This window comes from Oncorhynchus kisutch, linkage group LG2 (genome assembly GCF_002021735.2).
Source record: "Oncorhynchus kisutch isolate 150728-3 linkage group LG2, Okis_V2, whole genome shotgun sequence".
NCBI lineage: Eukaryota > Metazoa > Chordata > Actinopteri > Salmoniformes > Salmonidae > Oncorhynchus > Oncorhynchus kisutch.
Window position 1 is genome coordinate 20,381,773 of NC_034175.2, and position 12,274 is coordinate 20,394,046.

General features: G+C 40.6%; 1 protein-coding gene across 3 annotated transcripts; it reads right to left on the reverse strand.

Moving 5' to 3' along the window:
* Positions 1–106: 106 nt before the first annotated feature.
* LOC109909116 (islet cell autoantigen 1) lies at positions 107–12,068 on the reverse strand. Of its 3 annotated transcripts, none has more exons than XM_031790331.1 (14): positions 11,971–12,068; positions 9,260–9,289; positions 8,983–9,157; positions 8,684–8,756; positions 8,415–8,538; positions 6,431–6,629; positions 5,831–5,956; positions 5,621–5,719; positions 5,056–5,159; positions 4,903–4,943; positions 4,578–4,640; positions 4,120–4,398; positions 1,561–1,653; positions 107–1,338 (listed from the first exon to the last, which is right to left on the reverse strand). In XM_031790331.1, exons 2-14 carry the CDS (start codon positions 9,274–9,276, stop codon positions 1,217–1,219), a joined length of 1,515 nt encoding a protein of 504 aa, XP_031646191.1. In that variant the 5' UTR covers positions 9,277–9,289; positions 11,971–12,068; the 3' UTR covers positions 107–1,216. The 3 variants fall into 3 exon arrangements, with proteins under 3 accessions (XP_031646191.1, XP_031646198.1, XP_031646184.1); XM_031790338.1 differs by having other exon boundaries at positions 11,951–12,062; XM_031790324.1 differs by lacking the exon at positions 11,971–12,068 and adding an exon at positions 11,425–11,550.
* Positions 12,069–12,274: the final 206 nt, after the last annotated feature.

Sequence of the window (12,274 nt, forward strand, 5' to 3'; positions counted from 1 at the left end):
AAGCTAATAAACCAAAGAGGAAATAGTCTTGTGGTAGTTGTAACCTGACAATAGAGGAACAATAGCATAGCTTTGCAGCATTCAAATAAAGCAACAATACATAAGATAACAGGAATAAACAAGGCTTTTAATGTAAACAATGGCAAGTTTAATTCTAATAAGTTAGTCTCATTTAGCAAATTTTTACTGACAATCAAAATGCACACTTCTCAGCACTCCACAATTAAAATATAATTCTAATCATTTTGATTACAAGCTTAAAACCAGTCACCAATTACAACATTTGTATTTTATGCAGGTTAGAATGTGTGTTATGCACATTTCCCACTCTTCCATAGGTTGCTCTCCAGGCAATAGAATACAGATTGTGTACTTGAAAGTGCAGCTAGTTAATAAATGTACACCTAGGCTGGGATGCAATCTGAGGCGTGTTATAGAACAGCGCACTAGAACAGACTAAGGTCCTTTACGCTGGAGCCGACATGTGCAGTGGTTACCATGAATAGGATTTCCACAAACGTCTGAGAAAATGCCTTTTAAAAAGGTGCATTGTCAGCTGTCTAGTGCGCTGCTCTATAACACACCTTGAATATATTCCAGGCCCTAAAGACAGTGTATCTCAAACAAATCAAATGTTAGATATGTTATTGTCAACAGTAACATATCGTGAGTACAACCACACACAACTAAATAAGGAATACACAAAACATGCAATAAATATATGATCGATCAGACAAAACTGATACATATTTTACCCTTTCATACTGTATACTGATTTTCCTATTGTTGAGATGGGTGTAAAGGCCTCATTGTCACCACCAGAAAGCTTACAGGTATACCCAAATGACAAGGCAATAATTCTGAAAAAGCTAATCGTACATCCTTTGGTTGTTGAAAGCATCTACCCGCTCTGACAACTTAACTTATAAACATTGATAAATGATGTTAAAACAGACACAAATAACATTTGTTTTCTTTTGGAATTCATGATTTCAAGCTCAATTGATTGATACCATTGAATACTTGTACAGTAAATGCCTCTAACAGCTGGTCCAGGGTAAAATTGTTGTTTAACTCAATGGTAAGGAGTAGGTCGGGGGTTGAGAAAGAGATGACCCTAGAACAGATGTTAACAGCAAAATAACCATGACCTTGTTGTGCATTATGCTAACTTATAGCGTAGGAGCTTGCCCTGGATGTGAATCAGGTCGCAGGTCTATGCGTTGTGAAGCTCATGCTCCTGCCCAATCCTGCCTACTGCATCTGGGTTCGACAGAGGGTCCAAGTCGGCGAACAGGTTGAACCAGGCTGAGAGGTCTTTGGCGGTCTCTGAAGTCTCTGCACAATCAGAACCAGAGGTAAAACATCTCACACAGTAAACTTGGATGTTGACTAGTAATGTCTTGTTTAATATGACTCAGACATTGTGCTATTTATACCCAACAAGTACTTCGAAAGCATTCAAACACAGGTTCTTGTTGGAAACACAGCTTTTTTTTTTAAATGAGCTAAACCCTTACAATTCTATTAATTGGTTTTACACATTTGGCCCAATCCTACCTCTCACTGCTGCTGGCCTAGAGGGGTTCTGATTGGCTCCAGATGATTGCGCTGTTGCCTGGGAGATGGGCTGTGGAATGCTTGTGGCCCAATCTGGAAGGGAGATTCAGATTTAGATCCATCTTGAGGGGATACACATCGTTGCTTGATTCAGGAGACAATAAATTACTTTCACACAGAACTTTTGACTTTGTGCAATAGACAAGAATATTGCAATTATTGAACACTGCATGTCTTCACTAAATCTATGTTCTCCAAAATACAATTGTCAGTCAACCATTTCAAAGGTCAAATGAGGGGTACTTATTTATATTTGTCCTGTTTGACACATGTACAAGTATGTATGTACCCTTCACAAGTGTGGTGTGAAATAGAAATGTGTTTAGTAATACATTTAGATCCACATGAGGTTAAAATATTATATTTCAGTGTGACTGTTCACTTCACTAGCCCCCATGTGAATATAGACAAACACAAAAACAGATGAGGGACTACTGCAGTAGTCACTGCCCAGACCCAGAGAGAAATGGAAAGAGATGAGTAATTAGCTATGGGTAAGCGAATCAAATAACCAGTGTCAAATAGCCAGTGCCTATTACTTACACAGCTGTAGTAAAATATACATTTAAAAAAATCATTTTAGGGCCACTTTCTCTGTGTGGAAATAGTTACGCATGGTGAAAAAAGTACTTATTCAGAAAGAAAAGAAAAACTGGCCAACTGCACAGCCCTAATTATGTCATTTCTGGGCTCATTCATAAAATCTAACCAACCACAGGGTTGAATTTAATTACGCTAATAACACAAATTGATGATTCAATTGTTTCATGCTTCATACTCTGGTCACGGATTTCTCCTCAATTTAATCAAGGATGATCTTTTACAGTGAGGGAAAAAGTATTTGATCCTCTGCTGATTTTGTATGTTTGCCCACTGACAAAGAAATGACCAATCTATAATTTTAATGGTAGGTTTATTTGAACATTGAGAGACAGAATAACAACTAAATAATCCAGAAAAACGCATGTCAAAAATGTTATAAATTGATTTGCATTTTAATGAGGGAAATAAGTATTTGACCCTTCTGCAAAACATGACTTAGTACTTGGTGGCAAAACCCTTGTTGGCAATCAGAGGTCAGACCTTTCTTGTAGTTGGCCACCAGGTTTGCACACATCTCAGGAGGGATTTTGTCCCACTTGTCTTTGCAGATCATCTCCAAGTCATTAAGGTTTCGAGGCTGATGTTTGGAAACTCGAACCTTCAGCTCCCTCCACAGATTTTCTATGGGATTAAGGTCTGGAGACTGGCTAGGCCACTCCAGGACCTTAATTGGCTTCTTCTTGAGCCACTCCTTTGTTGCCTTGGCAGTGTGTTTTGGGTCATTGTCATGCTGGAATACCCATCCATGACCCATTTTCAATAACCTGGCTGAGGGAAGGAGGTTCTCACCCAAGATTTGACGGTACATGGCCCCGTCCATTATCCCTTTGATGCGGTGAAGTTGTCCTGTCCCCTTAGCAGAAAAACACCCCCAAAGCATGTTTCCACCTCCATGTTTGACGGTGGGGATGGTGTTCTTGGGGTCATAGGCAGCATTCCTTCTCCTCCAAACACGGCGAGTTGAGTTGATGCCAAAGAGCTCCATTTTGATCTCATCTGAGATCACAACACTTTCAACCAGTTGTCCTCTGGCAAACTTCAGACGGGCATGTATATGTGCTTTCTTGCGGGCGCTGCAGGATTTCAATCCTTCACGGCGTAGTGTGTTACCAATTGTTTTCTTGATGTCTATGGTCCCAGCTGCCTTGAGATCATTGACAAGATCCTCCCGTGTAGTTCTGGGCTGATTCCTCACCGTTCTCATGATCATTGCAACTCCACCAGGTGAGATATTGCATGGAGCTCCAGGCCGAGGGAGATTGACAGTTCTTTTGTGTTTCTTCCATATGCGAATAATCGCACCAACTGTTGTAACCAAGCTGCTTGGTGATGGTCTTGTAGCCCATTCCAGCCTTGTGTAGGTCTACAATCTTGTCCCTGACATCCTTGGATAGTTCTTTGGTCTTGGCCATGGTGGAGAGTTAAGAATCTGATTGATTGCTTCTGTGGACAGGTGTCTTTTATACAGGTACCAAACTGAGATTAGGAGCACTCCCTTCAAGAGTGTGCTCCTAACCTCGGCTCGTTACCTGTATAAAATACACCTGGGAGCCAGAAAACTTTTGATTGAGAGGGGGTCAAATACTTATTTCCCTCATAATAATATTTTTGACATGTGTTTTTCTGGATTTTGTTGTTGTTATTCTGTCTCTCACTGTTCAAATAAAACTACCATTAAAATTATAGACTGATCATTTCTTTGTCAGTGGGCAAACGTACAAAATCAGCAGAGGATCAAATAGTTTTTTCCCTCGCTGTACATGTTCTCTCTCCACAAAATCCTGTGTTTTTGAAGAACTACACGGTGATGCTTCACATGGTTTGTTTTTCAATAAAGAGCAATGCAATCTGACCAATGAATAAATATGCACAACAGTCTTGTATTTGACCTCTGACCTGAGAGAGAAGATTGGAGGTTGTTCCTGTTCTGGTCCAGGAGGTGAGATGGGAGGAAGATGGAGGAGTCTTCCTCCTGCTGGGGTCCCACTAGGCCCCCTCTACTAGTGGCTCCGCTCCCCTGGTCCCCCTTACCAAACACCTCCTGCCACTCCTGTGAGAACTCGCCCTCATCCAGAGACGTGCTGCCCAGAATCTCATTCAACAAGGCCATGCTGTCCCTCTCTCCACCCTCCTCCTGCTCCTGACGAGAGAAGGCTGAGAGAAGATCCTCAGGCCCTGGAATAACCAATCAAATACTGTGTTATTTAGAGGTGGGCAGTGGGCCTAATAACGGGTAATAACGGGTATTTGATATGTTTTTGGGGGTAAAATAAATAATTTTACATGATCTGTTCATATATTTTTCTCTTATATTAATTTAGGACACACGTTGAGATGGTGCTTCTGTACATTACCGGTCATTTGTCTATTAAGATCGATGTCTTCAAAGAATTGTCCAGAAGGTGTCTTGGTTTGAGCTGCACATGATGATAATGAAAAGTGCATAGTAACTTAATTTAAGGCTTAGATTCAATCAAATTTAGCGTTAACCCAGACTCCATGCAGCCAATGTGATAGGTATAATGCCGGCAACCGCTTGTGGATTTGACAGCTCTAACACAGTTCCACCTCAGACACTCAACACAACAGCTATGTGGGTGTTGGGAATCTGATTTAATCTAGCCTTAAATCCATCATTATAGATCAAGTGAGCATTACAATGGCACTATGGTTCTTTACCTTCTTCATTAGACTCTTCATTGGGATCTATTGAGATAAGTCTAAGGACAAAAAAAACAAAACATGTTACATGTAGTGTACAGTATAGGATCCTGTGTAGCCTAATGTAAGACTTTAAATTCATTCTGTCATGTTGTATGGATTTCCACTTACTGGCCATCTGCAGTCTCCTCAAGATCTGTCTTTGTTTTGACTTTCTTCTCCCTCTTTTTCTTCGATCCCTGAGATGACAGTTTATCCATGGGGTCTTGGAGGCTCTGGAAGTAGAAGAATGACATACTGACAACGTCACAAGACATGACGCTGACAATGACACCTTGTGCTTTAATCTAAGTGAGGTCCTGTGGTGAAACACACAGTTCCTTCTTAATGTAAAGTACAACACTGTACGGACACTTTTTGAGTATATCATAGACTATTCACCGATTCCAAAATCCTGACAAAGATGATACAGCTTAACAGAGGGATAGGGCTCCAGAGTGGCGCAGCAGTCTAAGGCATTGCACCTCAGTGCTAGAGATGTCACTACAGACCCTGGTTCGATTCCAGGCTGTATCGCAACCGGCAGTGATTGGGAGTCCCATAGGGCGGCGCACAATTGGCCCAGCATCGTCCGGGTTTGGCCGGGGTAGGCAGTCATTGTAAATAATAATTTGTTCTTAACTGAATTGCCTAGTTAAATACATTTTGAAAAAGATATGATAGAGGCCTCCCTCACCTTGATTGTAGAGAACTCAAAATGCTGGCAGCCCTTAAAGCTCTCATGAATGGCAGCCATAGTGTGAGACGTCTTCTCCCAGAAGTGCAACAGGGTGGTCTGAAACACACAAATACATATTCGCACAAGGCTGTAGCCAACAATTACTATTATGCAATAATTATCATTTAACTTTCTGTGCATACACCACTCCTTGATATTCTGGTGTACCTGGTATGTGGTTAAAACATGAGAAAGCAGATTGCAGCGGCTGGCTCCTAATAAATCGACTTTCTGGCAGACATCATTCTTCAGTTTGTCAAAGCTTGTTTTAGTGGTTCGCACCTGCACTTGGACCTGAGGTGGAGAGAATAGATATTAAATATTGCCCAACTGAAGACAGGATCATAACTTAGGCACGTAACATTGCACGGAATAATGATCATCACACATGAGAAAACACAGATGTTGCAAGTGCAACCGACGTCTTTCTCACTCAAGATAACCCCTGAGTGCAACCAACACAAAACAGAAGAAAAAAATGCCTTTCCCCTAGTTCCCATGAATCAGCTCCATTACTAAAGTACACGATCTCACTCACTCACACACACACACACACACACACACACAATTTTACAGTAAATTGCACCATCTAGTGGTAAATATAACAATTCCATTTTCGGTTTGATTCTATGAAATTTAGATGTAATTTTTCATACAGAAACAGGTAAAAATGCTTAATCAATCTGGCCCACAGACTTCTTTCATACGGTTTAAACAGTCCTTCATCCTGATATGATTGAGACCAATATCTAAAGAGAGTATCCAAACCTTGCGGAATTTCTCCATCTGTTTGTGTGTGTCTGGATCGAGCTCCTGGGATACATCCTTCATCCAGAGCAGTGCTCCACGGTATTCCGTCCTGGACTGTTCCATGCGGTTCACCGTCAGCCAGGTGTCAGAGATGGCCCGGTATCGGAAAGTCTCCACCTCCTGGTAGAGGCGAGACAAAGGACTACGCAGAGACAGCCTGAGGGGGACAAAAGACTCCTCAACAGAGAACAAATCCACTCATCCAAATGAAGTGCAGCTGACAAAATGTGGATGAGTGAAGAGCAGCAGCTGGACAAAAATATACATTTAGAAAGAAGACGATTGTCTGTTCACCTTTTTTCTGCTCCTGAATCTTTTTGACTGGGTTATTGGTCACTAAAGCTTAAATATGGAACCGCAAAGAGTACGTCAAAATTAACCTATGAACCATTACCGAAACAACGTGGATTACCATGGCAATCTCTCCATTATGAATAATACAAATCTCTCACTGCATGCCGTTTTCTTTCTTGCCTCTACACAGCAGACTCCTAGCCTGTCCCTTAGGGGCCAATTGACGCAATGTTCCACCTCATCCCTCTCTACACTGGTAGTCTATCTTCTCTGTAAGAGGGAGACTACAATCATAGGCAGCGTGTGAGTTTCAAGTTTGAGGAAGCTAATTCTCACCATAGAACTGTACCCTTTATAAATATAGCATTCCATGCATCACCACATTTGCAGACTTATGCAAGATAACCTACTATTCATAATGTGATGAGTAGATTGGATAGTCATGATTTAGGCCAATAATATACCTCAATCACTGTTCGCAAAAAAAGACTGTTCAATGCATGGCTGACTGCGTAGTGACGTAGAGCTATAAGCTAGATCAGATATGTTTCTTCTTTCTTTGTATGGGAAAAGTGTGGCCTTTAATAAACACATTTCATGAAATTCTACTACACTTTATATGACCGGAGACATAAGCAGAATCTTTTTTTATAAATACGACAAAAATTACAAGGTAACCTACTCTGCTGAGAACGACAAACAGATTAATGAAAAATGGCCTCCCCTTCTCCTAGGCCTAATATACGAGAAGGAGAGACACAAATACTTACAGTATGACATCCATCTAACCCGGAAGAGGAAATGATTGTCCAAAAACAAACTTTCATGTGGCACTGATCAGTAAACATGTGCACTCACTGGTGATATATAGCCAATGATCTCAGCTGGTGCTGATACGTTTGTTCTCTCAATTAAGTTGAGAATTTTGATAACTAAAAGACAGTCTTTTCATTGTCTTCTCTTTACAGCAATAGCCATTTGCTTTCAAAACTATGTTTTCCCGCGATTGGATTTTGAAATATTGCAATATGCCTGGCTGGGCCTCTACTTTTCACTGACAGTTGCAACTCAACAATCATCTATTTGGTATTTGCCGCGCACGCTGCAGAAATTCCGACTGAAGGCAATGCAATTTAAAACAATCCACAACTAATCTTTTTTATATATTTTTACATTTAGAAGATGCTCTTATCCAAAGCGATTTAAAGGTGCAATTAGGGTAAAGTGCCTTGCTCAAGGGTACTAAACACATTTTTTACCTAGTCGGCTCAAGGATTCAAACCAGCAACCTTTCAGTTACTGGCTCAACAATCTGCCACCCATTTTAAAGAAGCTAATGATTCTCTGTGGCCAAATCATGCTTTCTGGTGTAGTAGCCTATGTTGAAGGAGTAGGCTAATTAGGCTAGATCATTTTGGCAATTTAATTCCCTTAGCCTTATGGACACACCGCCTATAACTACTATCCTACATGACCGTCTCGCTACCCTAGTAGTCTGTCTTGTCTCCTCTGGTAGAGGGAGAGAGACTACTATCCTGCATGTCTGTCTCTCTAACTTGTAATGTGAGCCCCCTATCCTGTCTGTCTCTCTATCTACACTGCAATATCCAGTCTGTCTGTCCTCTGGTAGTGTGGTCCAGGTACAAACCTCTGCTGGGAGGAGAAGCAGAGGGCCTTCCCGGTAGCCTGCATGATCTTCCCAGCCCTGGTCCGGTCCTGGGAGCCCTGTGAGCGCAGGAACCGCCCCAACTCATTCTCCTCCTGGGATAGAACTGAAGAGGAGGGATAGAACCACATGGTAGAACTCAGAGGATTGCACAGGGCTTCAGAATCCGGGTCCAGAAGAACCTTGGGTACCCAGATGTAACTGGGTCCGACATGGAAGCGGGTGCCAGATGTGAGGGTGAAAAGACTCACAGCAGATTCTTCTCTGGTACTGCTCGATCACCTTCAATAGCTCCATGCACGTTCTCTGGACAGAGTGAAACACCTACAATGCCATGGAAAAATGACTTATGCCAGTCAACAAATATATGCATTTTATGCAAATCTTTAACAGTCATCTGCCTGTGTTATGTGAGATGAACAAAGGTTGATACTTGAGATCGTCAGCTCAGGTCTTTGGTAATTGGGAGCAACAGTTGTCTGTATCTATGACAATGTATCCATGACACAGTAACAAAACAGATTTGAAGCATTTGATCTGTGAAGCGAACCTCCAGTTTGCCATCCAGGTCTGCGTCTGATGCCACGACATGTTCGTCCTCTTTCTTTCCAGTGACCTTGATGATCTTCTGTTTGGTTTTCCAGTACTTTTGCTGGAACTTGTTCACAACAGAGGAGTCTTGGCTTTCAATAAAGCGGTCAAAATACTCCCGGGAGTAGCCACCGCTGCAATGACAAAAGTCTTGTTACTTTATCAACCATATGGCAAAAAAACAGATACATTTGTGATGTTAATTTCAAGAATATGGTGAGAGTTTTTGTACTCACTAATTTCCCCTCTCCATTTTGTCAGGTTACCTGTAACATAGGTTACATGTTATGTCATGGCTTTGCAGGCCAACTTCAACTCCCTTCCCCAGGTAGGTTTAGACCAATGGTGTTGGCAATGGACTCAAACTGTAAGAGTTTCTACCTGCCCATTGGTTGAGGTCAAATATTAAAACAGAGTTGACATCCAACACCATTATGAAAAGTGCACCTGCTGCCCCGCCTGTTATCCTAGACAGTCATGGGCATATGATTGGGAGAATGGTCCATTTATTAGCCCAATCCTTATGTTATTTTCATGCATTTTTTTTATATATATATATATATATACACACACACACTACCATTCAAAAATGTAGGGTCACTTAGAAATGTCCTTGTTTTTGAAAGAAAAGCACATTTTTGTCCATTAAAATAACATCAAATTGATAATTTTCATTTATTTATATGTTATTTTACCAGGTAAGTTGACTAACTGGGGACTAGTTACAGGGGAGAGGAGGGGGGTTAATGAGCCAATTGTAAACTGAAAATCATAAATACAGTGTAGACGTGGTTAACTTTGTAAATGACTATTGTAGCTGGAAACGTCAGATTTTTTAAATGGAATATCTACATAGGTGTACAGAGACCCATTATCACTCCTGTGTTCCAATGGCACGTTGTGTTAGCTAATCCAAGTTTAGCATTTTAAAAGGCTAATTGATCATTAGAAAACCCTTTTGCAATTATGTTAGCACAGCTGAAAACTGTTCTGATTAAAGAAGCAATAAAACTGGCCTTCTTTAGACTAGTTGAGTATCTGGGACATCAGCATTTGTGGGTTCGATTACAGGATCAAAATGTCCAGAAACTGCCTAGAAGGCCAGCATCCTGGAGTCGCCTTTTCACTGTTGACGTTGCGACTGGTGTTTGGCAGGTACAATTTAATGAAGCTGCAAGGTTGAGGACTTGTGAGGCGTCCGTTTCTCCAATTGGACACTCTAATGTACTTGTCCTCTTGCTCAGTTGTGCACCGGGGCCTCCCACTCCTCTTTCTATTCTGGTTAGAGCCAGTTTACGCTGTTCTGTGTAGGGAGTAGAACACAACGTTGTACGAGATCTTCAGTTTCTTGGCAATTTCTCACATGGAATAGCCTTCATTTCTCAGAACAAGAATAAATTGATGCGTTTCAGAAGAAAGTTATTTATTTCTGGCCATTTTGAGCCTGTAATTGAACCCACAAATACTGATGCTAAAGATATTCAACTAGTCTAAAGAAGGCCAGTTGTATTGCTTATTTAAATCAGAACAGTTTTCAGCTGTGCTAACATAATTGCAAAAGGGTTTTCTAATGATCAATTAGCCTTTTAAAATTATAAACTTGGATTAGCTAACACAATGTGCCATTGGAACACAGGAGATATGGTTGCTGATAATGGGCCTCTACGCTTATGTAGATATTCCATTTAAAAAATAAAAACGTTTTTCTTTAAGCCGTTTCCAGCTACAATAGTCATTTACAACATAAACAATATCTACACTGTATTTCTGATCAATTTGATGTTATTTTAATGGACAAAAAAAATGCTTTTCTTTCAAAAACAAGGACCCCAAACTTTTGAAAGGTAGAGTACCTTAACAAACAAAGTATATAAAATGTATCATGTTTGGGGACTCATTATCTTGGTCGATACAGTTGAAAACAAAAAAATAATTATTCATTGAGAAATAGGCTATATATATATATATATTTTATAGATATTCAATAACCTTTAACCAAATTAACAAGGCTCAACCTATCATGCTAGTCTAGTCTGTTGGCTAACAGTCCACACCCGAAAGGGCCTGGCAATACTCTGTCACGATTCAGCAGCCTCTGATAATAAGGTGCCTGGTTTTGGGCCTCTCGCTGAGAAGGCAAGCACGCACCTTGTTCAATACATTACCATCGGATAGCCAAGGATAATGCCATAGCATAAGACTTATAATAAGATGATTCCTGCATGTGAGTGAATGAATGTAATGTCCGGCTTTATTCGGCCGCAGTACCAGAATAAACACAGAACGCTACACATCATCAGCGTATGTTAACCAGACTGCCCTCGATATTCTTGTAGCAGCCAATAAACAAACACCTATTGACCAAAGCAATTAATTTACATTGAAAATCAAGATCACATACCTTGCTGTGTTGATAGCCTACCATTCAGCTATAGACAACGTACATACATGTATTCTACTATTATTGACTCTAGGCTACACAGCGTAACAAGCTGCTCATTCTGTTGAATACAATCCTTGCGCAGAATGGTCGATGACGTCATGTAACAACGCACCAAACTTGCTCCCATAAAAAAGGGTGCAGTTGCGTTTGTTCATCAAATATTTGCGATTAGCAAATACAGCTGCAGAATATCCTCCCTGAGTTACATTAGTGTTCGTCGTGAAAAAAAACATGTTACAAATCATTTTGTGGAAAAAAATTGTATACATTTTTTATTGTAGGCCTGTGCGAACTGTAGTGGCCTTAATAAGGACTCGGTTGATAGTAAATATGAAAAATGACATTAAATGGGGATAGTAGGTAAAAATAGCGCATCTTGATGTCCACTGCAGAGGACATTTACTAACAAGCTTCTATTTAATGTGAAAAAATAATAATATTACACTGCTCTGAAAATTCACCTAAATATTCCTGAGATATGTACCTGTTAAGCTCTGTTTATACCTGGTTCTAACTTGCATCCTTTGTCTTGTCCACATTCTGATTGTGCTCTCATCTTCAGACAGGTGTAGACGACTACAAGATGCATTGTGATCTGATTGTGATCGGACCTTGCAGACCTCGGTTGTAGTCAGGCACGCATTGGTCGCGATCCCCTGCTCAGACTTTGCATGGGCATCAACCAATGGTTGTGTGACACGTCATCGCCTGACAGATTGCTATAACATATGATCTTATAGCATTTGCGATTAGTATTATAGCTGATACCTAAAATACATATTCTGTCGTTGTAAGATCTGGCAGCAGT

Bases quoted from the DNA above. Each gene is read 5' to 3' on its own strand.
- LOC109909116 (XM_031790331.1), bottom strand. The intron at 6,630-8,414 runs GTTTGTACCTGG...TGTCCCCCTCAG, and splicing joins TGCTTCTCCTCCCAGCAGAG to GCTGTCTCTGCGTAGTCCTT. The intron at 4,944-5,055 runs GTAAGTGGAAAT...TTTTGTCCTTAG, and splicing joins GAGGAGACTGCAGATGGCCA to ACTTATCTCAATAGATCCCA.